Source organism: Eleutherodactylus coqui, chromosome 1 (assembly GCF_035609145.1).
Source record: "Eleutherodactylus coqui strain aEleCoq1 chromosome 1, aEleCoq1.hap1, whole genome shotgun sequence".
Taxonomy (NCBI): domain Eukaryota; kingdom Metazoa; phylum Chordata; class Amphibia; order Anura; family Eleutherodactylidae; genus Eleutherodactylus; species Eleutherodactylus coqui.
In genome coordinates this window covers 473,292,629-473,319,072 of record NC_089837.1, presented here as the reverse complement: position 1 = coordinate 473,319,072, position 26,444 = coordinate 473,292,629, and the positions used below count along the sequence as shown (strand labels likewise).

The window sequence follows — 26,444 nt, the reverse complement described above, 5'->3', positions numbered from 1 at the left end:
GGCGGTCCGGTATTTCCGGGCGGACAGAGCGCACTTTGCTGCACAACTTTCTCCTGTTCTCTAATGCTGCTATGACAGAACACTACGCCCCTCCCCTTCCTGCCTGTCATGTGACCTCAGACCATGTGACCTACTCGTCATCGGACTTCCTCGGAGCCGTGCAGTCCAGCAGTTCCCGTCTCCGTGCTGGTAGCCGCTGTGGTGACGTCACCGTCCTCCTCCTCCCGCCGCCGCCGTTGTCGCCATGACGTCCTTCTCCGAGCTCTACTTCAATGTGGACAGCGGCTACCTGGAGGGGCTGGTCCGCGGGTTCAAGGCCGGCATCCTCACCCAAGGAGACTACCTGAACCTGGTGCAGTGCGAGACCCTGGAGGGTGAGTGTGGGGGCGCAGGGCAGGGTACCCATGGCAACTGCAAGAAACGGCGCTGGGTCATGGACGGACGCACCACGTAGTAACCGGTCGCCTCTCTTGCCCCCCCTGCTGGTTACGCCTCGCTTCTGGAGACCCCAGAAAATGACTTCCATGCCATAGAGGGGATGTGAGGCTGCATGTATCCGCGGACCCCCCGCTATCATCGCCTTTCACGCTTACCCCCGTTCGCTTGCACCAACTCTCAGGAAGCTATTGATGGCGTGTCCTCGGGGTCGATCAGTGGGGTCCGTCGCCGAGGATCCCCATTGGTCAGCTTTTCTCTGGGCTGATACACTTGTGCAGGAAGGAGACAGCTCCGTTCGCCTTGCAGTAGCCAGGCTTGGTATTGCAGGTAAAGTTCACTCATGCAATGAACTGATTTCTGCTGGAAGCAGACAGCTCCGTTCTCACTGCAGTGGCCAGGCCTAATATTACAGGCCCAGTGAAAGGACATTAGCAGTCCATTGGAGGAGGCTTGGGGTGACGGACCCCCGCTGATGATCTACCTGAGAATAGGCCACCAATAGTTTACATGTGGCCAAACTCCACCCCTCTGCGGCAACTAGTGGCCACAACAGTTTGCTGCAGGTTTGTTTGGCCCTTTGCTATTGTAGGCAGGTATGGTTTGGTCATGCCAACCGGATCATGTGACATTACCCTTATGTGCCAGTTCACCCTCCAGCTGTTATGTACCCCATACAGGTGGCGCGGTCTCGCTATTCTACAGCATCTTAAAAAATCCCATGACTTCTGGCACTTCCGTGTGTTATCTTCCCCTCTGATTAGGCTGTTGGTGTTGCAGGGGGTCGGTCTGGTAGCGTTGCACAACCGTGCGTTACATCAGCTCCTTCCTGCTGCTGATCACATGTCCGTCATTCCCGAGGTTTCACAATAGAAGTGTCTCCGTGAGCGAGCGAGAGAATGCATGAAACTGCGTAAAAGTGCTAACAGCCAATCACAGCGCAGCTTTCGTTTTGTGTTCTTCTCTTAAAAAAAGGGAAAGCTGCGCAGTGATTGGTTGCTATGGGCAACAAACATGTCTGTACATTCCGCTCCTATTCCTGAGGCGCCGTCACACCGGTAGGATTTACTGACATTCTTTAATGCAGTTTTTGAAACCGAAACCAAAAGTGGATTCAGACAAGAAGAGAAGCGCCTGTCCTTCAGGGCGGGTTCACACGGGCGTATCTGTGTGCGACACGGAGAGAATGGAACCCCATGATTTCACTGGGTTCGTTCATAAGCGCGGATTTTTCCTGTGCGTTTTGGCAGCGCAATAAAGCGCAGCGCGCTCTGTTATCTTGCACCTTTTGGCAGCAAAAGTCCACGAAGAAGTCAATGGGGAAGAACAAAGATTCCGCCAGGCCATGCATTAACGCTTTGCAATCCAATTTTGGATTCAGGGTTTCCTAAAAGGCTTTCTCTTTTTGCTGCTATACAACAGTGCCATCTGCTGGCTAAAGCCAGTATGCGTGCGCCAGAGAGGCTCCAACAGCAGAGTGGCTGGCAATAGACGGTAAGAATACCCTGTCAGACGTCTTCTGACATTGGAGCTGTATAAGCTTCAATCAGAATGTAGGAAGACGTCAGACAGTGGATTGGAAAGGGTTAATCCTTGCGGAATTGTGCAGGGAAAAGAACTCATTAGACTAATTCGTTATTTTAATCGCTGCTATTTTCTTTCCCGCATACAATTGCACATGCCCTTCCGCGCAGTAAAAGTACAATAAAATTCGCCGATGCACGTGCAAAAAAAAAAGCTTTTTACCGCAAAATGCCACGCTCGTGTGACGCGGCCTAAGTGTACACACTGCAATAAACCGCATGCAGCTGACACCTGCCCACCCGCAGCTGCCAAGGGTAGGATTACTAGCTAAATCTTCCGGCCGTTGCCCGCTGCAGGTTGGCATGGTTTCAGCTGCTTGCGTTACTGGTAGCATGGCACACAATAGGATTACCGGAAGCTACAGAAATCGCACCCCCCTGTAGCAGCCAATGCGCTCAGTATCTTGCTGGCACTATGGGGCACCACAGTAGGTGGCAGCGCCCTTATTCTTTCTCTCCCTTCATAATTCACACCTGATTTTGGCTTCAAAAACTGCATCAAAAGAATCCGCCTGCGAGCTGCCGCCCCGCGGGATACTTGTGCAGTAGTGTGTGAGGCCTCGTGTCCACGGCACCCGCGGACTGCTCTCTTCCATAGAGATCAGCGGTGCCCATCTGCGCGGAATCCACGGTAAAATTGAGCATGCTGCTATTTCTCTTCTATGTGTGGCATCCGCAAATCAAATCCACAGGTGCTGACTGCAGTGCGGACGCCCCATGCTTCTTTGTGGGCGGCTTGACCTGCGATGCTTTTTGCATGTAGCATGCATGAAAAAACATCGCAGATTGCTCCAATAGCTATCCACACGAGCGCACGATTCTGCTGAATGGCGCCATGCATATAAGCGATGCTACGAGGCAAAATAAAATCGCTGAATGTCCTATTTTTTTATTTATTTTTTCACGTACCTCGGATCTCATCGTCCGTTGTTTTCAATGGGGCTTTGAAGGCCTCGCGTGGCACGCCTATGCCGTGTGCCATGCAATGTTTCCCATTGAAATCAATGAGAAACAATCCTCAATGGCGCGTGAAACACGGGCGGGAGGGGCGTAATTTCACAGAAGCAAGGCATTTTTGCCTGAAAAACGCCTCGCATCTGCAGGTAAAACGCACATTGGCAAGCGCTATACCAGGCTGAGTTTCTCGGCCTGATATTGCGCTCGCCAGTGTGAATGTATCCTTACAGTGGAAAAAATGCATCGGGCAATATAGATTTTTTTTTTTTTTTTTTTTCACGCACCCATAGGAAATAATTGGCGATTCTCAAACAGATTTGCCCCAAAATAGAACATGCTGTGACTTTTCAACCTAAAAAATGTAAATTAACTCATTGAAGGCAATAAGGTCTTTTCACGTGCGAATTCTGCGCATGTCGCAGCGCACAGAAATCACACATGGAACTAACCTGTCAATACAGCTTTAATTGCACATTAAAACCACTGCTGAAAGCTGCGTGTATTGGGGCTCACTCACACTGCCGTGCGCGGATTTAGGGCTGTATTGGGGCTCGCTCACACCGCCGTGCGCGGATTTAGGGCTGTATTGGGGCTCGCTCACACCGCCGTGCGCGGATTTAGGGCTGTGAATGCCGATTCCCTGCGGATTTTGGCCCGTCTCTGCAGGGTTTTTGCATGCAGCAGGCCGACAGGGACGTAACTGATGACCTCCTGTAAACCTTCTGGGGGCTTCATGTGACAGGTTTACGGGCCGTCAGCTGCCGTGGCGCCGTACCACGAAAATAAAAATTCAGCACCGCATTGAGTATATTTATTTAACAGCCTTTTTTTTGCCCAGTGTGACCAGGATAATAAGAGGCTTCTGGATGGCAGCTCAGGGTAGCTGGTAAATGGCACCTCTGTTACATACAGTGCCAGCCAAAAGTTTGGACACATTTTTCATTCCATGGCTTTCTATTTTCTACATTGTAGATCGATCCTGAAGAGCAGAAATCTATGAAGGAACACAGAAAAAGTGTTAAACCAGAATATGTTTTTTCATTTTCGATTCTATAAAGTAGCCCCCTTCTCTTTTAGACAGCGGGGCGCACTCTGGGCATTCCCAGCTTCATGAGGTCTTCACCCGGAATGGTCTTCAGTTAACAAGTTTGCCTTGTCAAGAGGTAATTTGTGGAATTTCCTGCCTTCTTAAAGGGGCTTTCCAACTACTTTACAGCCGCTCTGTACTTCCTGGATGCGGCTGACCAGGACATGTGACTACTGCAGCCAATCACTGGCTATAGAAGGTCACTGCTGTGGCCAATTATTGGCTGCGGTAATCACATGTCCTGGTCAGTAAATAAGGAGAGATGACCGTCCGTCATTACTTTAAGACCTGAAGGTCAGTCAATCCAGAAAATGTCAAGAACTCGGATGGTTTTCATGATTGCACTTGGGAATGTCTTCAAACACCTTGATGAAACGGTTTCTCATGAGGACCACCCCAGGAGAGGAAGACCAAGACTTACCTCTGCTGCGGAGGAGTTAATTAGTTACCCACCTCAGAAACACAAATTAAAGGGAACCTGTCACCTGCCTGAACAGGGAGGCGGGTGCAGTGTTCTTATACTCACCCGTTTCCTGATTCCCGCCAATGAAGTCCGCAAGCCGGATGAAAATGTGACTCTTTTCCGAGTTCCGCGCGTGCGTTCTCCTGTAGAAGTCTATGGGAGAGCTTGGAACTCTGAAAAGAGTCACATTTTTGTCAGATGCAAGGACTTCATCGGTGGCAATCTGGAAACGTTGGCTCCGTGTCATCTCGCCCAACATGGTGTTCAGGCAGGTGTCCGGTTCCCTCAGGTTAGGTCTCTGCATGGATGCTTCACAGAGACCAAGTACCTGACTCCTCTCAACCTCAGCTGTTCCGAGGAGACTGCAAGAATCTGGACTTTAGGCCTCGTTCACACGGGCGACAGTCGTGCAATTTTGTCGGGTTGCTCCAATGCTACAAATCACATGTATTTGAAGCCCACACACGCAATGTTCTGTAGCATGCGACATCCCGACACAAATACCTCGCGAGTCCAGCGATATGCCTCCGACTCTTGAGGTTTTGTAGCCCATGTTTCCCTATGGAGCCTTCCTCTTTGACAGAAATCCTACTGTCAAAGCCATAACCGCAGGAAAAAAATTTAAAAAAACATTAAGCGCTGGCTCTGATTGGCTGACGCTTAGCCAATCACAGCCAGCGCCTCGAGGCGGGGATTTTTCAATCCCCAGCCTGAAGAGATGAAGGACAATAGTGTTGGGGACCTAGGGAGAAGATGAAGCCGGGCTGACAGCACTTCTAAAGTGATGTATACTTTTTTTTTTTCTTTCTACAGCTAGGGCTTATTTCCGGGGTAGGGCCTATATTTCAAGTCACCTCATGTGTTGCACGACTTTGTAGCGCTACAAAATCGTGGTATCGCCAATAAGAAACCGCAGCAATATTTCTGCGATTTTCCTCACGGCGTTGCAGTGTCGCCTGTGTGAACAAGGCCTTATGGTCAAATTGCTCCAAAGGAAGACACTAGTGAGGAACATCAACAAGAAGAAAATACTTGTCTGGGCCAAGAAACACAAGAAATGGGCATTAGGCCAGTGCAAATGGTCGGAGTCAAAATTTGTGATTTTGGTTCAAACTGCCATGTCTTTAGGAGACATAGTAAAGGCAAGCGGATGATTTCTAAATGTGAGGTCCCCACCAAGAAGCATGGCGGAGGAGGTGTGATTGGGGGGGGGGGGGGGGCTTTACTGGTGACTTTCTCCAAATTCAAGGCGCATTTCACCAGCATGGCCACCACAGTAATCTGCAGGGACATCCTATCCCATCTGGTTTGTGCTTAGTGGGACCATCATTTGACCCCAATCACCCCTCCTGGCTATGTAAGAGCTTCCTGACCAAGAAGGAGAGTGATGGAGTGCTGTAACCTGGCCTCCACAACCACCTAAGCCCGGGTGAGATTATTTGGGGTCAGTTGGACTGCAGAATGAAGGAAAAGCGGCCAACAAGTGTTGAGCACCGATGGGAACTCCTTCAAGACGGTTGGAAAACCATTCTGGGTGACGACCTCATGAAGCTGAGAGAATGCCAAGAGGGCAACGCTGTCAACAAAGCGACCGGGGGCTACTTTGAAGAATAATTAAATTATATTCTGCTCTGTTTAGCACGGTTTTGTATACTACTTAATTGCACATGTCCCTTCATAGTTTTCATGTCTTCAATATGAACCTAAAATGTAGAAAATGTAAAGAAACAAAAAATAAAGTGAAAAGTTATGTCTGGACTTTTGGTAGTGTACGTTGATACTCTGAAATACCAAACTGTCACACAAGGTGGCAGCACAGTACTTTAATGCTCAGGCCTGCACTAGTAGGTAGTGGCCAAAATTAAGATCGGCAAAACACTTGCAGCCGCAGATAGGTTTCGGGTGATTACAGATAGATTAACTTCACTTACAAAGTGAGCCAATAAAAACCTGTCAATCTGTTCTATAGATTATTGATTAAACTTTAACCCCTTAGTGACCAAGCCTGTTTGCGCCTTAATGACCAGGCCAAATTTTGGAAATCTGACACGTGTCACTTTAACATAGAATAACTCCATAAGGCCTCATGTCCACGGGGAAAAGATTATTTAAAATCCACAGCGTTTTCCCTGCCCCATAGGGATGCATTAGACACCTTCAGGTAGTTAAATACCTGCGGATGTCATTTTTCCCTTCAGGCGCGGTTCCGCGTGCGGGAAAAAAACCGCGACATGCTTCATTTTAGTGTGGGTCTCCCGCAGGCTTCTATTGAAGCCAATGGAAGCCGTTCGGATCCGCGGAACACCCGTACCTGAATTAAAACTTGCCTGCCCGGACGCGGCGGATCTTTCCTCCATCGCGGCCGGATCTTCTTTCTTTAGCCCGGCGGATGTGCCCGGCGCATACGCGTGGCACGCTGCCGGCATGCCGAGCACATCCGCCGGGCCGAAGAAAGAAGATCTGGCCGCGACAGAGGAAAGATCCGCAGCGTCTGGGCAGGAGAGTTTATTCTTATTTTCAGCCTCATGTCCCCGGGAAAGGAGGGACCAAAATTGGGAACATTTTCAACTGGAATATCTCAAATATGTGCAAACATACTGCACACATTTTTGATAGAAATATATATCCTATCTGTTTACTTTATTCTGGATGCACGTTTGAAAAACTTTAGTGTTGTTTTTTTTTTTTGGTTTTTTTTTTTTTACCGTTTAGGAGACGTACAAATTTAACATTAATTATCAACATTTTGAGGAACATTTTGTTTTCCGGCACCAAGACAAGATTGCAAAGATTCATAGGTGTCAGAATGATAGCCCTACAAATGACCCCATTTTAAAAGCTACACCCCTTAATGTACTCACTGAGGGGGGGGGGGGGTCGGGGGGGGTCAGGAGTATTTTTACCCCACATTTTTTTTCAGAAGTTAATGCAATTTAGTCGAGAAAAAATAAAATTTCTTATTTTTGCGAATGTAATTTTAAAGACATATATTTTTTCTATAGTGCAAATGAAAATGAGGAATGTACACCCCAAAATGGATACCCCCGTTTGTTCCGTGTTCAGAAACATACCCATTGTGGCCCTAATTTTATGTCAATATGCACAACGGGGCCCAAACAGAAAGGAGCAGACTGTGGCTTTCAGTACAGAAATTTTGCTTGAAGGTGATTTAGGCCCCATTGCACACTTGTAGAGTCCTTGAGCGGCCAAAATGATGGAGAACCCCCACAAATAACCCCTATTTTGAAAGCTAGACCTCTTAACTCATTCGATTGGTAGCCAGGAGCAGGGAGATTTTAAATTACCCGGGCAATCCGCGGCTTTTGCACATGCGTCTGCCACTTTGGTGTCGGGCTGTGCGCAGAAGCCGGGGTAGGGCCTGCGGATAAATCCAGAGACCTTAGATAGGTAATTTCATCCTCCCCCCGTGGGGGGAGATGAAACTTAAAAACTTTTGACACCTTTTTTTTAAATTTTTTTTTATTACTTTACATGATTGTTGTTATCCATTGGATAACAGTGATCATGTGACAGGAAACCGCATGCAGTGGCTCCTGATGATATCACTCTGCTCCTGGCTACATATTTTAAATCTCCTGGGGCGCAAGCCCTTCTGGCACTCGCCCAACATTTTCGTCACAATTGGCAAAAGACGACGTAAGGACCAGATCGCGGAGGACAGGTGTGAGTATCTTCATCTCCCCTCATGGATCCGATCCATGAGGGGAGGTGAAACTTTAACTTTACTTTACTTTCCCATTGGATAGCGGCAATCACAAGCCCAGGGACCAGTCACCGGCGACTGCTAGAAGATTTCAAATGTTTCGCGAGGATCTGGTTATCTGCGCATGCGTCACAATTTTCCCTTTGGCGCACATGTGCAGAAGACGACCGAAGGTCCTTTTTGGACCAGATCATCACGGGACATCGAGGAGGACGGGGGTGAGTAGTTTCAGCGCACCACCATGGATGCGATCCGTGAAGGGAGCTGAAACCCTTCTTTTTTTTCACTTTTCTTTTACATTGGATAGCAGCAATCGCATGCCTGAAGGTTGGATATCCCGCTCCCTCTGTGACGTCATGGGGCTCGAGTGATGTAATCGCAGAGCGCCTGTCAGGTTACCATGGCAACAGGACGCCAGCTACAGGCGTCCTGCATTGCCAGTGCTTATGATCGCTGTAACAAGCTATAAAGCATTGCAGGACAGAAGTTCTGCAATGCCTTATCATAGCGATCATAGGTGCTATGGTACAAGTCCCCGACAGGAACACGAAAAGTGTAAAAAGAAAAAGATCAAAAACGGGTCAAAAAAAAAAAAAGTGAAAAAAACTTTTTTGTGCTTTTCCCCCTATTACTATAAATTTTAAATATAGGACTTTGAATGCAGTGATTTAAAAAAAAATACTTTCCAAAAAAAAGGGTTTTTATTGTGTAAAAGCATTTAAATTTTTTTTTTTTTTTTAATCTGGCTTCGTTCTAATCGTACCGACCCGCAAAAATAATGTATTGTCATTTATGCTGCATGATTAACGCTGTTAAAAAAAAAACACACAAAAAACAATGTCAGAAATGATGACTTTTTTTTTTCTCCCTGTAATCATAAAAAAATTAATAAAAGTTTTACAATATAGTCAATGTACCCAAAAATGGCACCGATTTAAAAAAAACTACGGTTCGCTACGCATAAAACAAGCCCTTATATGATCGTGTCGACGTAAAAATAAAGAAGTTATGGCTTTTGAAAAGTTGAGATGAAAATCCCCCAAAAATCATTGCGTCCTTACGCCCGAAATAGGCCATGTCTTTAAAGGGTTAAAGCACACTTAGCTAGGACGTAAAAATGCAATGGGGCCGTAACTAAGGGGTTAACTATTAAACTATAGCATAGATGTTTTTTTTTTTCAGCTTGCTTAGCGAATAAATGTATAATATCTGCTATATATATCGCTGCAATATGAGCGTTTAGCCGCCCTTTTAGGTCCTAGAAAGCTTCTAAGTTGCTGCTGCCCCGCTTTCCGCTCCTTCCTTGAATGGCTGTCACGTGACCGGCAGCGAGGGAGGAGACGGTGCGCATCAACTGGGTGTTCAACACACCATGCAAGTCATGCAGCTGAGACTTGCTATCCCCTTTCTCGCTGCGCAGCGCGGCCGGTCACATGACTGTCATTCATGGTAGGTCTTTTACTCTGGAGAGTTTGGCGCTAGCGTGACATCACTATGCCGCGGTCTGTGACATGACGATGATATCAAGAGGCTACAACACCGGCTCCATAAAAGGATTCTTCTATGTTTCACTGATCTTGACTATGTCCACGTTAGGATGCCTCCTCCATCACAGCGATCACCTAAGGGGCCCTGTCATGTCTCATTGCAGTCACTTCTTGCCTGACTAACGAGGTCCATGCAGTGAGGAAGATTTCCATTCTAAACTACTTCTAGATTTAAAGGGTTTCCCTCTGTCTTCACTTAGGTTCTCCTCACTTCTACGTTTGGGTTTCCGTTCTTCTGTTCCACTATAGGAACCGAAAAAATGGCACCCCTGTAGTTAACGGATCCATCCTATGATTGGACCAAGCAGTTCTATATGAAGATTCCAATCATTACTATGAAAGATAGAAAGGATTTAAAAAAGGATGACTTTTCTTCTAGCAGTATAACCTACTTTACTATATAATCACGTAGTAGCATCATATATTGGCAAAAAACATGGGCCCAGAATTATTCGGACCGGCGCTTCATGTGCCTAATATATTAAGACGTGCACACGGACATAAATGACGGAGGGTAACTCAAAAGTCGGGGCCAGCCAGAAAGAATATCTTCTGAGCAAGTAGGAAACTTTGTAGAACACTTAGATGAGTTGGGGAAAACTTCATGACGCCTGTCGGTGCCATTTTGGATACAGGCCAAGAAACTTCAGTGGAAAGGGGGTCACGATAAACATGATTTAACCCTTTCCAATCCACTGCCTGACGTCTGAAGACATTATGATTTAAGGCTGTACAGCTCCGATGGTGGATGACGTCCGTCGGGGTTCTCTTACTGTATATTGCCAGCCTCTCTGCTGTCGGAGCCTATCTAGCGTGTCACCTCATGCAGTACTGGCTTTAGCCAGCAGATAGCGCCGTTGTATAACGGCAGAAAAAGAGTAAGCCCCCTAGGAAAACCAGGATACAAATTGGATTGGAAAGGGTTAAGGATAGAATTTTATCAGAAATCAATTGATGCAGTCACTTTTTTTTTTCAATATCTACAACCACTTTTGAGTTATGGATGGCATGTTGAGTATTAGTAAAGTTATCTTCAATCATCTGCTATGAAAAACACTATACTTTGCAGAGCAGAAACCTCTGAGCCAAGTGATATCACTGCTAAGAACTATAAGGCTGCCTGTCCACGGGGAGAACTGACAGGTCTCTGCAGTGAGCCTATCTAATAGATATGTTGCGATTTGCCGCGGTGAGCCTGACGCAATTTGAATCCTGCGAGCGGAGAATCGCTGTGATTCACCGCTCATGGACGTCGGGCTACACTTTTCATAGTTAGCCCATGGAAAGTGTTCACTGCATTGCCCGCGGCCGGATTATTGCTGCGGGTAACGCAATGACAACTCGCCCGTGGACAGGCAGCCTAAAACACTTCATCAGCCCATTCACCAGGTTTCTGTGAGGCGGGAATGGTGGTAGGAGTTGTAGGCGCAAAATAGGGCATTCTACTCAAGAATATTTTTAGGTATCAATAAGTATTGATTCTCGTAAATGTACTTTTTAGAAATTGGAAATTTTAATAAATTAGATCCCTGCCCCCGTTTATGTGAAGTATGTCAGGCCAGTTCTCTGTTATGGAGACCAAGATCCACTCTTTAAGGGAACCCGCTATGTTGAGAATACAGTTCAATCTGTGTTCGGCATGTTATAAGCAGGAGGAGATGAGCAGATTGTATAGTTTTGTGAGAAAAGATTCAATAGACCTAATTAATTTTTTATTAATTAACCTCTGTCCATTTTGTGCTTAGGACCGCCCAACGGACTCCTATCAGTGATGGTCTGCCTTCCCTGTATTAGTGCTTAGAGGAATATCTGTCAATCTCCCGAGTCTACAGCAGTGGTCCCCAGCCAGTGTCTTGTGACCCCCCCCTGCTGTGAGGCTTTACCTAATAGCCATGAGGTATGGCTGTAGCCACTGGCGACCTTTAAAGGGGTTGTCTCGCGAAAGCAAGTGGGGTTCAGCACTTCTGTATGGCCATATTAATGTACATCGTGCATTAAATATGAGCCATACAGAAGTTATTCACTTACCTGTTCCGTTGCTGGCGTCCCCGTCTCCATGGCTCCATCTAACTTCAGCGTCTAATCGCCCGATTAGACACGCTTGCGCAGAAGGGTCTTCTGCCTTCCGCTCGGTTCGGCAGCAGTGGCGTTCTGGCCCCGCCCCTTCTAAGCGTCATCACGTGGCTCCGCCCCATCACGTGTGTCGATTCCAGCCTCCTGATTGGAGACGGGGACGCCAGCGCAGGGAAGGTAAGTGAATAACTTCTGTATGGCTCATATTTAATGCACGATGTACATTACAAAGTGCATTAATATGGCCATACAGAAGTGCTGAACCCCACTTGCTGCCGCGAGACAACACCTTTAACAACATTATTAATCTACTCCTATACTAAGAACTGTAGCAATCTGCTGGTATAATAAGGGTTTCAGAGTTCAAACTGAAATGTCAATCTGTAATATGAAATGTAATGATTTTCTGTTTTACCAAGTGTAATTATATATACACACATACATGCTCTGAATTTCCACATTATTAGAGACACTGGCCCTATCACCATTTTAACTTTTCAGTATGTACATCAGACACGTGACCCCAGAGTGCAGCATAAAATCAGGTGGGCAAATGTCCGTGGATCAATTTCAGGGAAAGTCAAGAGATCTGAGCAGCTTCCAATGAGGCCTAGTCATCAATACAAGACTTGCTGGGGCAAGAACTGCCAATCTTGTGGGTGTAACGATCTGGTTCTGGTTTTGAGTCTGTTGTCGTAATCAATACGGATCGGTAGCATGGTCAGGGAAATCCAGAGGTCGTACACAGGTAGTATCGGTTCACAGTACAAGAGGAGCAGGCACGTAGGATAGTCAGTGGAAGCCAGGGGTCTGTACACGGGTAGTAGTAGTTTGCAGTATGGAAGAGCAGGCAGGTGGTGGAGCTTAACTACTGTCTGGAGGTGCAATAATCTCGCAAGGAACTGGAGGAAGGGCCAGGCTTTTATAGGAAGTCCAGTGAAGGAGCCAATTGGGAACCCGGAGCTTGGGACAAGAACAAGGTCATGCAGGGGAGCTATCCAAAGATCTGGATAGCTCAGCAGGTAGAGCCACTGCCCGGAGTGCAGGAGCTCCTGGGTTCGAGTCCTGACAGTTGGGTTTTCTCATGTAGTGGTGTCAAGAGTATACCAAGAATGGTATGATCAAGGAAAACATCCAGCAAGAGGGGATCCTGTGAATATAAACAACTTATTAATAAAAGAGGTCAGAGGAGGATGTCAAGAATCATTTTGATGAACAGGTAGTGCACATACAGGCAGATTGTCCAACGCTGGTGCTGCAACTAATGTTTGCGAACACACAACTTGTCGTTCTTTAGCACGGATGGGCTATAACGGATGACCGGTTTAAGTGCCGTTGCTGTGCAAGAGAAACAGAAAGACGACTCTGGAGGGCGAAAGAGTGGAAAAATTAGATCACTGAGCAGTAGAGAAATCCTTGCTTGGGCAGATGAATTCAGATTGATGTTACACTGTGCAGAATGCACAAGCAGCATGAATCGATGAACCCGACCTGTCAGCTGTTCAGCGCATAGGCCAATATTCCTGCAGGATGATTTCAGTACCGAGTGATAGCTATACATTTCTGTGTTTCCCAAGGCTGGTGGGGGTTACTAAAGTAGCCATTCAGTGTATGTCATATTAACATTGTTTTCCTTGAATGGTCTACAGCATACAGGACCTGTAAACGGAGACCAAATCTATATGCTGACGTGCCCTATACTTTGTCTTCTCTCATGTTCTGCAGATCTTAAGCTGCATCTTCAGAGCACAGACTATGGAACGTTTCTGGCTAACGAAGCCTCGCCACTTGCTGTTTCTGTCATTGATGACAAGCTCAAGGAAAAGATGGTGGTTGAGTTCAGACACATGAGAAACCAGTCGTATGAGCCGCTCGCCATTTTCCTAGACTTTATCACGTAAGTTTGCGGCTTTTCTTTTCCAATGTTTTTTTAGGTTTTGACCCTATCACTTAGGCTGAGGTCACAAGGGATCAAAATCCCGCGGAATGACTGCACACAAATACCGCGGGAAAAATAAAGTTTCAAAATCCGCGGCCTTTCGCTGTGGATTTTGGTACGGCCTCGCCGCCTGCATTCTGCTGCGGCCATCTCCCCCCATAGAGAGGAGAGAGTCCGCCACGGAAACGGAGAAAGAATTGAAATGCCTCGTCTTTGACTTGTGTGGCATGTCAATTTCAGTGTGGCTGGCTAATCCCGGGATAAAAAGCCGGAAATTCCGCGACAATTACGCACCGCGTGAACCCAGCCTAAATGTCTCTGTTTTACAATGTAACAAGAAATCCTGTTAACACTCATTAGGAACTTTTGGGGTAAGGGCACACTTGGCAGAAATGTAGATTTTCGGCGCAGATTTGTGCATGGAAACTCTGCAGTGCATTATAGTACCAGCCTGGAGATGAGATTTTCTGCATGGACACTGCAGAACTTCCTTTTTTTTTTGCGGATTACTACTGTGAAGTTCACACCTTTCAACGTAGACAAAATCCATGGCGGATCCATCTGCTGCATCTGAACCCGACCTTAGAAGGGCATTACACCTTTAATACCGTGCTTGAAAAGTAAGAGCTTGCAGCAATTCTGTCTTCTGGAATTGGCGTAAGGGGTTGTCCATGACTTCGTGTGTTTTTTTTTTTTTTTTTTCTATTGATGACTCAGCAGGCATATCTTAACAGACGAAAATACATGGCAGCCCTGGTGACCTTCACAAGGTTTATGTGCTGCCATGACACCTGAACGGTACCCTGCTATCTTATTGCAGGTTCGGAGGCAATTCGCGTGTCAAAGGCAAGTTGCGCCCTCTGGTGGGCCATCTGAGTGTTTGACAGCAGAATTTAAATGAATAACAGTTGAGATCAAAGTTATCGCTGCCGTTGTGGGTGGGTGTCAGCTGTCAAAGACAGCCGCTCTACCCCCATACAAACCCTGCCGCCAGAGGGCATACATATATGCTTTCTATTGTTAACATGTTACGTTTGTTGTATAAGAAGGTAATTTTAGCACCTACCCCACAGTGCTGAATCTTTGTCTAGCTGTTATGGGCAAAAAAAAGACTTCACTGACACCTTTTCTTCTCACAGGTACAGCTATATGATTGACAATGTTATCCTGCTGATTACGGGCACCTTGCATCAGCGTTCAATTTCTGAGCTCGTGCCCAAGTGCCATCCCTTGGGCAGCTTTGAACAAATGGAAGCGGTAAACATTGCCCAGACACCGGCGGAGCTGTATAACGCCATACTTGTTGACACTCCTTTAGGTAAGTTTTATGCACTGTTGTCTTATGAAGACCTTATTGAACCTGCAGCACATCTTGTACCTGGGAAACGGAAGATTTGGGCGATACCTTTCCTGTAATAGTGTAGTATCCCACACAGCTATTCCAGCATGTCATTGGTTGTTTGCAGATCTCTGGCCTTTTACTTTATGACCTCCATAATCCATAGTGGGACTTATTTGCAGCAGTTTTCTTTGAGTGAAGCCTTGACCTTACTGTATGCCCTATTAGGAAGGATGGGCATCACAGGGGAAAGGGATGTTCCCCTCTTGGACCCCATCAGTAAACCACAGCAGACTTGAACCTTCCATGTATTAGGGAGTCTTACAGGCAATGCTCCCTGGGAAAAATTACGCAAATTGGCTTTCCTGAGAATTAAGAAAACTGATAACTCATATTAACTCATACTAAAAACTAGTGTTGAGCCAACCAAAGCAGTAGAACCTTTGCTAAAAGTGTGCTAAGGCAAGAACCTGAGCTTCAGGTGATTCTTTTCAGCTAGAAGTCCATAAAAAAAACTTTAAAACTGGTATTGAACACTAAGAGCCCTGAAATGGTAGTGATGGCCCGTCAGTGCCTGTGTCTGAGTGGTTAGCACTGTTGCCTTGCAGCCCTGGGATCCAGGGTTAAATTTTGACCAAGCACAACTTTTGTATGGTGTTTGTATGTTCTTTTAGTTTCTTCTTATTCTCCTCCTCCAGAGAAGGAAAAGTAAGAAGCAAAAGCTCAAAGTTTAGAGTTGCTGCCTTTTAGTGCTGGGGTCCAAGGTTCAAATCTGACCAAGGACAACATGGAGATTTTTCAAAGTCCACGCAGATGTTGTCCTTGGTCAGATTTAAAACCTAGGACCCCAGTGCTGAAAAGTAACCGTGCCTAACCACTGAGCCAAATCCACTGAGCCGCTGCAAAAAAAAAAACAACAAGAAAACATAACTTTTCAAAAGTTCACTGATCTCTAATAACCTAAATTTCATAAGTGAAGCTTGAAGGCTTTAGTTATCACTGATCTCTATTAAGGACGTGTTTTTTGTTTTTTAGCTGCGTTTTTTCAGGATTGCATATCGGAGCAAGATCTTGATGAAATGAACATTGAAATAATCAGGAACACGCTTTACAAGGTGGGTACAGATAATGCCTGTTACTATGGAACCTAAATCAAGATTCTTCAGATTGCATTAAGATCTTGATGTACATCTACCAGCATCATTCTTAGCGATGTCTTAACTTTTCCACTTTTAATGAAGCATAGAAATCCACACTTTTTCATTTTGACATGGTGGTATGTGGATTTAAGGAAAAATCTATTGTAAAAGCACTTTCTTTCTGCCTCGTGTCTATTTAAACTTTTTTTTGAGAGCTTATGACACCTAAGTCTTCAGTTCCCTCTTACTCCAGGATTTACCACATTACTGCCCTAGGCTTCGTTCACACAAGTGTGGTCTTAGCGCAGTTTAGGTGTGTGGGGAAAAAAAATTGCAGCTATACAGCACAAAAAATCACGTGAACGGGCGATTTTTTTCACTAGCAGAAGACCGTGAAAATCGCCTATTCATTGGAGCAGTGTGCTGCGTTAAAAAAAGCGCAGCTGGTCCAGGAGGAGAGAGAGAAGCAGTCCCTCAGGGCTTTGGGATTTCCCCATAACAGGGAAAGAGAGAGCGTGGCTATGGGGGATTAACCCATAGCACTGCTCTCTCTCTTCCTGCTATGGGTTAATTCCCCATAGCTCCACTCTCTCTCTCCCTACTGTGGGTTAAACCCACATAGCCCGCTATCTCTTCTCTCTTCCTGCTATAGGGATCCTGGGGGATATTCCCATAGTACAGAGAGAGAGAGGGGGCAGGGCTACAGGGGATCCCCGAGGGATATCCCCATAGCTCAGAGGGAGAAGCAAGGCTAGGGAGAGGGCAGGGCTAGACGTCTCCTCCCTGGAATTTCCCCATTGCAAGTTGAGAGGGGCGGGGCTAGAGGGTGGATCCCTCCTGCTGTCGGGAAAGTCCTTTAACCCCATCTCCCTCTGTCTCCCCGCTATGGGAAAATCTCTTAGGGAACCGCATGCTAGGGAGAGATGTGGAGGGAGTCCCCTGCTGCTGGAGGAATTCCATACTGCTTACAGCGGGACATTAAAAGCTTGGTGTCCAGAAGCACATTTTAAATATTCCGCTGTAAACTTCTGTTAGTCCCTGCGGGGATTAAGGCAACACCCAGGGAGATGAATGGAACCTTTCAGGGCTTTCCCCTCATCCCCACGGGGACTAACAGGAGTTTACACGGTACATTTAAAATGTGATTCTCGGTTTAGCACTGTTGTTTGGAATTCCTTCGGTTAGCAGAAGATTTGTAATCTTCTTTTTCGGAGCGTTGGACGCCGCTAAACTCCAGCTCCCATAGGAGTCTATGGGAACTCCTGCACAGCTCGCACCAAAGTTAGGTCAAGTCGTATCTTTTCACACAGCACGGACCTTAGATGCGAGGACTGCAGTCACATGTCCTATCTTTTGAAGGAGCGAGTTTTTTGAAAGTTCTAGTTCTTGCCCTAGTCATCCTTACCGCTTCTTGGCACAGGAGCGAATTGCTCTTAAGGTAATCCTACTTGTCAGATTTTCTTCCTTTTATACTTATAAGAAGTTAACTTAAGCAAAAAGTAAGATAAGGCGTTCTTTATCAGTGCAATATACTTATCCATGTGCGACATAATGGGGAATCCAGCAGTAGCTTTATTTTTTCAACTCTGGCTCCCATCTTCAGATCGGTCTTCCTGCACTGTATGATCATTAGCAATGGACCATCTTCTAGGTGGTTCACCTCTGCAAGCAGTCCAGGCTCTCTGCCTGTCTCTTCAATTAAAGAAGGCCCTCGTCTTTGCTGCCTGGCGTCTCCAGTAATGGCCGCTGGAGGTGTCGTGTTCCGCCTATAACCAGCCTGCGCTGTAAAAATCGGACTTGTTTCACAGTCCCGTGGGCGCGCTTCCTCCATAGACTTGTATAGGAGAGTGCGCACAGGACCATGAAAACAGTCAGAGATTTTCCAGTGCGGCACGATCTTCGGAGGGTGAGAACACTGGATCACAGGAGCGGGTGAGGATAAAAAGTATGTCACCCGGCTCCCTGTGGGGATTTGTTGGCATCCCTGTAATGTATACTGGTTATTGGACGTTATATGATGGGGGATTGCTTGTTCCTAATGCCTCCTAGGGGGATTTGCTTCATGCTTTTACAAATATCATGTGAGTGCGAGGGGCGAAGAAATCTCTAAACTCTCATGGGGAGTGAATCGGCTATCCTTGTAGATAGATGTACAGCATACACTTGAAGCCATAGGATGTCTTCATATATTGGTGTTTCATTCCCAGGCTTACTTGGAGGCCTTCTACAAGTTCTGTAAAAGCCTCGGAGGCACAACTGGAGATGCCATGTGTCCCATTCTTGAGGTAGGTCTTCTATTTCTTAAGATTATAGTTTGTAGTATAAGGAAGTGTTTATTTTACAATTTACTTGAGAAAACTGCAACCATTTTTTAGTGTGTTAAATTGTCTATATGAATAATAATAAAAAAATATATTATGATAATGTTATTATTTTGAGGTGGCCATCTATGCGTCTGGCTCTCTCCACTTATCTTGAAGTGGAGAAAGTGCTAGGACGTTACTGCCACTTTCATAGTCTACAATGAAACAGCTACGTGCATGCATGGAAGGGTCCCCACTTCTGTGGAGTTGCTGATTTGGGGGAGAAGGGGACCCTCATCCTCCCAATAGGTAGAAGTCCTGGAAGTGCAACGTACTCCTGGCAGACATCTATAGCATGTACTTTTTGATGTGCCATAATCGTGTCTCGGATGGTAATACCCTCTTAGTTGTGTGCCAGCACCCACATAGTATGGAGTGAGATTGACCCCCATTCCCCCCATCACCCTCCATACAAACCCCAAACCTCCATGACGTAAATGTATGTCCTGTAGAGTTAAGGGGTTAAAAGTTCCTTCCCCCACTGTCACCAATATTCTGTAACTCACAAAACCCCTTTAGCCTTCCCATGCCCTGCGATCGTGGGAAGAACACCATGTGCAAGGCTTATCTGACATTAGAAACTGTAGCATTACGTTAATGTCTTTGCCTGCGAGCGTTGAGCCTCATGACACGACTCTACTCTTTCTACAGTTTGAAGCCGACCGCCGGGCGTTTATCATCACAATTAATTCATTTGGCACAGAGCTCTCTAAAGAAGACCGTGCCAAGTTGTTCCCACACTGCGGGAAGTTATACCCCGAAGGGCTGGCCCAGTTGGCGAGAGCTGATGACTACGAGCAGGTCAAAACCGTAGCGGACTATTACCCTGTAAGTAAATGTTCAATTCTTACCCTAAGGCACTTCATTTACTCACCACCTCCCTGAAAGCAGGATTTATTAGAGGGATGCGTCCTTTATACAGTTCTTTACCATTGTGGTACTTCTGCATGAACTAGAGAGATCTTCAGGTACTACAGAGCAGCATGTAATGTCAGTTAGCTGCTTCTAAAGCCAGAGACAAAATGTTATCACTCTATAAAGCATTGGTGCGCCCTCATCTGGAGGATGCATCCTCCAGGAGTTAGAAAAGAGCCCTAGAAAGAGTTAAAGAATTAAATGTCTTTAGCTCTGAGAAGAGACCTCTGAGGAGCGACATGCCGTGTGTTTTAATTTAGCTTTCTTTACTCATTCCCATAGAATCGATCATCTTCTGTAAATGATCTCTATGGGAAATTGCCAAGCACAGAGCCACAGCGCACGTGCTCTACTAGGGCTGCATTCAAGACCCCCTTTTCTGTGACCTTTGGCGGTCCCAGCAGTCAGACCCTCATGATCACACGCCTATGGTCGAATGCACACGGCAAACACGGATTCTGTGTGGGGAATCCCGCACAGAATCCAGCCCTGACCGCAGCGGGTGACTCCACATACCTGTTGTCATCTTTGCTGGCGTCCGTGCAGACCTGTCATCTTGCAGCTTCTCTGTACTGTGGATGGTCCACATGGCCCACTGTCAGACATGCACAGTACAGTTTGTCTGTTTTTAAACTCCTTTACCCGCAGCCCGTCCGTGTGGGAACCGCAGGAAAATGGAGCGTGCTGCTTTTAAAAAATGTTTTCTTTTAATCTGCGAGCGAAAACTGCACTTAGTTTCCACTCGTGTGCATGAAAAATCATTCTTCTATAGCATGGAGGGTTTGGAGGGTTATTGCTGCGAAACGCGGAGGCGATTCCGGATTCCGCACCAGAAATCCGTCCCTGTATATGTGGCTTATCTTGTCTCCTGTGGATCGTACATATAAGGGCTCGCTCACACGGGCGTATGCATAATTATCGCAGCGTTGCAATTGCGTGTCCCTTTAATTTTCCCTGCGTATGATCACGTATGCGTCTGTTTTTGCCCTCGTATATCTGCGTATGTACAGTATGTTAAGCGTACAACAACCCAAAAAAAAAAAACGCAAGCGGAGAAAAAAAGCCGAGAATGATGATCCTGTTTTTTTTTCCCCTTAATTCATTAGCATGTTTTCATACAGCATGTGTGAAAAACGCAACTGCTACGCTAGTGCTTGCGTTGGCATTGCGTATCATATGCACCCACAGAGAACCATAGGGCTCTTGCACATGTAATATCTGATAAAATAGAGCATGCTGCGATTTTTTTTTTTTTTTATTTTTTTTATTTTTTCTTACACCAGTGTAATTCACAATTACTATACGCAAGTGTGAGTGGATCAATAAAAATCCATTTATTTTCATTGACCCTCCTCACCGTGTTTTGGAATGAGCCCTTGTTCTAAATGTATTTACTACTATTGGTGCTCTCTGTCATAATACGCTTACATGTTAATTGCAGAGAGTTCTGTGTTTTCGTCTTTTTCTCTTGGTGGGGGTCCATGAGTCATACAAAGAATAGATTAATAGTGCTGCCTTCACCTCGGGTACTACCTTGTGAGCAGCTTATGAAACCTCACTGATCCCGGCGGTGACAGCTGCTTGCCTGCTGTGCCCATGATGGTCATAGCAGCTGCAGCCAACATACTATAAAGCTGTTATTGTATGTACATCCCAACATGTGACCCTTGTTGTCTTCTTTAGGAGTACAAACTGCTCTTTGAAGGCGCAGGAAACAATCCTGGAGATAAAACACTGGAAGACAGATTCTTCGAACACGAGGTAACAATATGTGGAGGAACACCATGTCTATGTAGCCTCAGCCCTCGGCACACGCTGCTGGGGAAAAGCATCTAGTAAGGGTGCTTTCACACATTTGGGCAGCAAGAAAGGGGAATGCCAGTGGACGGACCCCTTGATTATTATGGGGTTCGCCCACTTTCCGCCCAGCTGCCCCATTTTGGGATGGAAGGAAAAGCATTGCATGCAGCGCTTTTTCTTCCGGTATCTGCAGACGGATCTGCGACAGTGGTTCCGACGCAGATGTGAGACCGGTCTAAGGCAGAGCCGTGAAAATTTGGCAACACTGTGGTGGAGCGTCTCTGGTTCTTCATGAGCCTCCAGGGAAAGTTGCTGAGCTCCAGATGAACATTTTTATCCTTCTGCCTATTTCTGTCATAGTATGGAAGGATACCCATTTAACACACTATTTACTGGTTATTTGAACATTTAGTCTGAGGCTAAACAACCCTTTAAAGCCAATGATTTTAAAGAGTTTTGGACTTTTTCCCTGAAGTGGATCAGGAGGGGAAACGTCTCTCCTTAAGGAGAGCACCAAGTAAGTGTGAAGTGACTTCTAAGGCCATGCATGCTTCTCTTGGAAGCTGATGCAAATGGATGATACAACAATGCCTCTACAGCGCCACCTATTAGAAGATAACATTCCTGCAAGCTATAGGCATTGTAGAGGCATTGTTCCATCCTGTCATTTGCATAAATTTCTCGGAAGAGCATGCATGAGCTTATAAATCACCTCTAACCTACTAAGTGTTCTTCCTCCGTCCGAGGTCACATGAGCATAATTCATTGCATGCCGCCCGCGAGAGACAGGCATGCAGCAAGTAAACAATCACATTGCGTACTTGCTGCATGCTGCCAATCGCCATGCACTATCTTGGCATGTATAATGGGTTGCAAGCGGCAACATGGGAGTCTATGGCAGATTGGTATAGCGTATTACATAGGCAAAGCCCACATACGTAGTATGCTGTCGCCACACATCCGTATAGAGGAGTCCTAAGGAGAAACTCCACCCCTCCCAACCGATGTCATAGGCCTCTCACTCAGCTAGCAACTTGCTGTACGCCAATGAGGGGCAAAACCCCCAAACAGCCTGTTAGTACATGGTTATCGTTTCCTTCTGGAGGAGACTTCGTCTTATATTCCCAGTCATTGTTACCCAGGTATGCAGGTACCCAGGGCCAATCGGCCGTGGGCAGGGCTGGATTCCATGTGGGATTCCTTGCACGGAATCCGACCCGCCCGTGGACATTACAAGGATGCTTAGCAGGAAATATAGCGGGTATTGGTATAGTAACCTTGGATAGTATTCACATTCAGCATGCCAGAGTCTTATAGTCTGCAAAAAATTGAGTTTTTGTTTTCCATTTACAGGTGAAATTGAATAAATTGGCCTTTCTAAACCAGTTCCACTTTGGTGTATTTTATGCCTTTGTGAAGCTAAAGGAGCAAGAATGCCGGAATATCGTGTGGATCGCAGAGTGCATCGCCCAGAGACACCGAGCCAAGATTGATAACTACATTCCCATCTTCTAAAACATTTCCAACACCCCTCGTCTCCCCCCTGGTCACCCCTGCAGACGCGTCCTCTGCCTTATTGTCTTATCCAGTCCATGGGGAGGATGTGACATCAAATTTTTGGATTCAACAAAAGTTTATTTAACTGTTAACTAATCGGCAACTGGTTTTGCTATGTATATGGCAGAGAACTACTGGTGGTTTTGCCTTCCCTCTGGCTGTGACAAAGTTATAAGCTTAGTGTAATCCTTCTAAATGAATATCTGTAGATGTGAGTGCATCGATGAGTTCTCCTATCTGGATTTACAGTGTCATTCACCACCAGCCTTGGTGTTTGGGATTCTGAGGATACTTTAATGCAAAGTGAAATTGGTGCGAATCATCGGCCGTAGAAAATCTGCATCAAAAACCGCATCAAAATCCACACTATTGGTGCCGATCTTGATGCACATCCGCAGCTGACTTCACCCCTTCATTTGAAAGGGTGAATATCTACTGCAAATGCACTTTGAAGTATGCGTCAAAATCTACACCAAATTGGGATTGGAAAGCGGATTTTGGTGCAGAACCGCAACAAAACCCAAAGCGCAAAATATGCTGTTTATTTCAGTGCAGATCCACACCAATATCCGCTAGGTGTGAACGTACTCTTAAGTTGTTTGTCACTGCTCCTGCGTCATCACAAGCACATCACTTACTGGTTAGACTATGTTCACATTTGCACTATTTCCATTGTCCGGCTCCCATAGGGGAGTATGGAAGTGCTGGCTCTAGCATCATGAATGGCACCGATGGACCTTATTGACTATAATGGAGTCAGTTGGGTTTCCATCGTGCCGCCCAGCATTGTACCGGACAAAGCTGATTTGTCTGGGATGCTCCAGTGCAGATGTGAACAGAGCTTCAGCAATGCAGTGATGGGGGCTGATCTACAAGTACTCGCTGAAACTCAAGCAGTCGGGGTACGAGATAATAGCTTTATAACGACTCATTAGAGGGATGTGAACTGCTTACAGAGATCTTAGATGTGACATAGCATGTTTATTGTAGTCCTCCTAGCATAGGACTATGTGTAGTATTGTAATATGTTGTACCTCTATCACTGTAATAGATGTTTACACTAATAAAAATGTCACTCTCCACCAGCTATACAAACGGGGATAGGGCTTTTTCTTTTTTTTTTCTAAGTAAATGATACAAAATGGCACATAAAATCCCACATTATGCATTAACATCCTATTAAGCGGATCTGTGAGTAATACTTGTCCAGTTTTTACCTATAGGCCTTTTAGGAGTTGTGGGCACCTTCCCTTGCTGTATGGCTATTTTTACAGCATCACTTCTTTGACTTTCAAAAAGTTTCCGGTTATTGCCCTTTCCTCTGTACAAAGTAAAGAATGGGGCCTTCACTGGATACATCTTCAATAGGAATGTGCATAGTAAATATAGGGCCGCCACAAAATAATAGTGGAGTGTGTGGCTAGGTTGGTGCGACTCCATACACAGTATGGTTTACCACTTGGTTATGGGAATAGCTTTTTCAGGTTTATACCACAACAATTACACCCCTCCTACTGTCTCTGAAGAAACAGGACACTTCAGTGTGACTTACCAGCAGCTAGTGAGGGCTTATGAGTCCCGAAGTCCAACTCATGAGAACCACATTGTGCACTACTCATCATGGCGTTAGTTTGCACTCATTGTTTGCTCCAAAGCTGGTTTGCCCTCCTTCAGTGATTTTCTGCTCTCCAATCTAACCTAACTCCAACTTTCTTGGTGTTGAGCAGTGGGATCTCACACACCTCCTTGGGGCAGAATCTTGTGATAAGTCTTTTTATAGTGCAGTTTCACAGGATCTGATTATATGTGAAATAATCAAGAATCTAGAGTCTCTTAGAGCATCTAGCAGAAGTGTAGAGATTGATGCATCTGATCTGTGCTGGTGAGGCTGTATACCTATATCCACTCCCCATAGTTTCTTAACATCTTAAGAAGACAAGTGGTGCACGCCTTATTGCACGTTGCTTCATCTATCAAGTACCTTTCATCACCTATCTGGTGTTCTTTTATATCTTTTTGTTTTTTTTTCCAAAGACCCCGTTTCTTAAACTTTATTATGGAGTGTAGCCATGATCTCAGAACACATTTGGTCTAATTCCTTTGCTGGACTCCTCAAGAGTGACATTTTTAGACTCCCAATGTTTCAGTGTTAAGGAGTAGATCTTTCCAAGAATCTATTGTCTGATTTCTTATTAGTGTGCAATGAATATGTTTTATGATTCCTTTGTTTCAGTGAATGGATGCTCTCTAACATGACATCAATATATGAATAAATATATATATATATGTATATGGTAATAAAGTGTTTACCTTGAAATTTACATCTAGTGCTTAGTGTCATTTATAGAACTTTTTAGGTTTTTTTTAGACTGGCCAGTTATTGTCGCAAATTGCAATCCAGCATTAAAGGGAAAGCGTCATCAGAAAATATATAAATCACATTTTTGTGTTTTAAACCTTTTTTAAACCTTTTTTTAAAAAGTGTTTTTTTTTTAAAGGGGTTTTGTCTTTAAATCAAAACCCCGTCCGACAGCTGGGCCCTGCCTAAAACAAGGGCATATTCTCTTTTCCTGGGGCCCCAGGATCGCAGCCGACAGCCAGCGCTGGCATCAGCTGTGACCTTTGGGTAGATGGGCTGGGTGGAAGCATATGACCACTGTGGCCAAACAGAGCCTGCAGTGTCACGTGCCCAAACTCTTGGCATCGTACCTACCCAGCATATGAACACTGATGCCAGGATTGTCAATGTTGATGGTGCGGCCTCTGATTAATGACCTCTGCAGCGGTCACAGAGCATGCCTACAACAGTCTCCATACAAGCTTCTGTGAATGGTCCATGAAGCTACTGTAAAGCATATCTCCTAAATGCAGCTCAGGAAAGATGGCCGCCCCCACAGTCATGTACAGAGTACAGAATAAAACCTTCTACAATCCTAAAATAAGAACAAACATTTTCCATTGTTCTAATATGTATTAAGGCTGGGACATCGACACAAAAATATTGATAGTCGATGGTATCGACTATCGCTAAACAGTATCGATTATTGTAAAATATCGGTGGAAAACTATTGATATTTCGATACATCGACTTTTTAAAATGCGGTATAAAAATAAAACAGGTCTAGAGTTAATAAAGCAACACAATCAACAAAAAAATTATAGTTGTTTTTTTTAAACTTTAAACTGTTGAATTTACTAACTATTAGTAACATGAAAATATATTAAAGTTACAAATGAAAATAAACAATTACAGATGAAACAGAATTAAAATCAGGTCTATGAAAATAATAATTTTTTTTTTTTATTATTGGCTTCAGTAATCGTTATCTAATGAGCCAATAAATATTAATTTGCTCGCACGCTCTCCCTTCACAATGCTCCTTCCAGCAGACAGAATTTCACCAGCTTTTGAAACCATTCTTTCTGCAGGAACCGAAGTAGTGACTACCGAAAGATATTTTCTACCAAGCTGGTACAAATTGGAGTAGGGTTGGCATATTTCGCTCCATATTTTAAAAGGTTT

General features: G+C 45.3%; 1 protein-coding gene across 1 annotated transcript; it reads left to right on the top strand.

Moving 5' to 3' along the window:
• Positions 1-115: 115 nt before the first annotated feature.
• On the top strand, positions 116-25,242 carry ATP6V0D1 (ATPase H+ transporting V0 subunit d1). Its single transcript, XM_066584438.1, has 8 exons — positions 116-374; positions 13,595-13,766; positions 14,948-15,126; positions 16,183-16,262; positions 18,494-18,571; positions 19,301-19,477; positions 21,248-21,325; positions 22,718-25,242. The coding sequence occupies exons 1-8, from the start codon at positions 245-247 to the stop codon at positions 22,877-22,879; spliced, it is 1,056 nt and encodes a 351-aa protein (XP_066440535.1). The 5' UTR covers positions 116-244; the 3' UTR covers positions 22,880-25,242.
• Positions 25,243-26,444: the final 1,202 nt, after the last annotated feature.

What these genes read in the sequence shown, in the direction of transcription:
- ATP6V0D1 (XM_066584438.1), top strand. Translation starts at nt 245, where the DNA reads ATGACGTCCTTCTCCGAGCTCTACTTCAATGTGGACAGCGGCTACCTG. An exon ending in ACTTGTTGACACTCCTTTAG is followed by an intron (nt 15,127 to 16,182) that starts GTAAGTTTTATG and finishes TTTGTTTTTTAG; the next exon opens with CTGCGTTTTTTCAGGATTGC. An exon ending in ACAGATTCTTCGAACACGAG is followed by an intron (nt 21,326 to 22,717) that starts GTAACAATATGT and finishes TTCCATTTACAG; the next exon opens with GTGAAATTGAATAAATTGGC.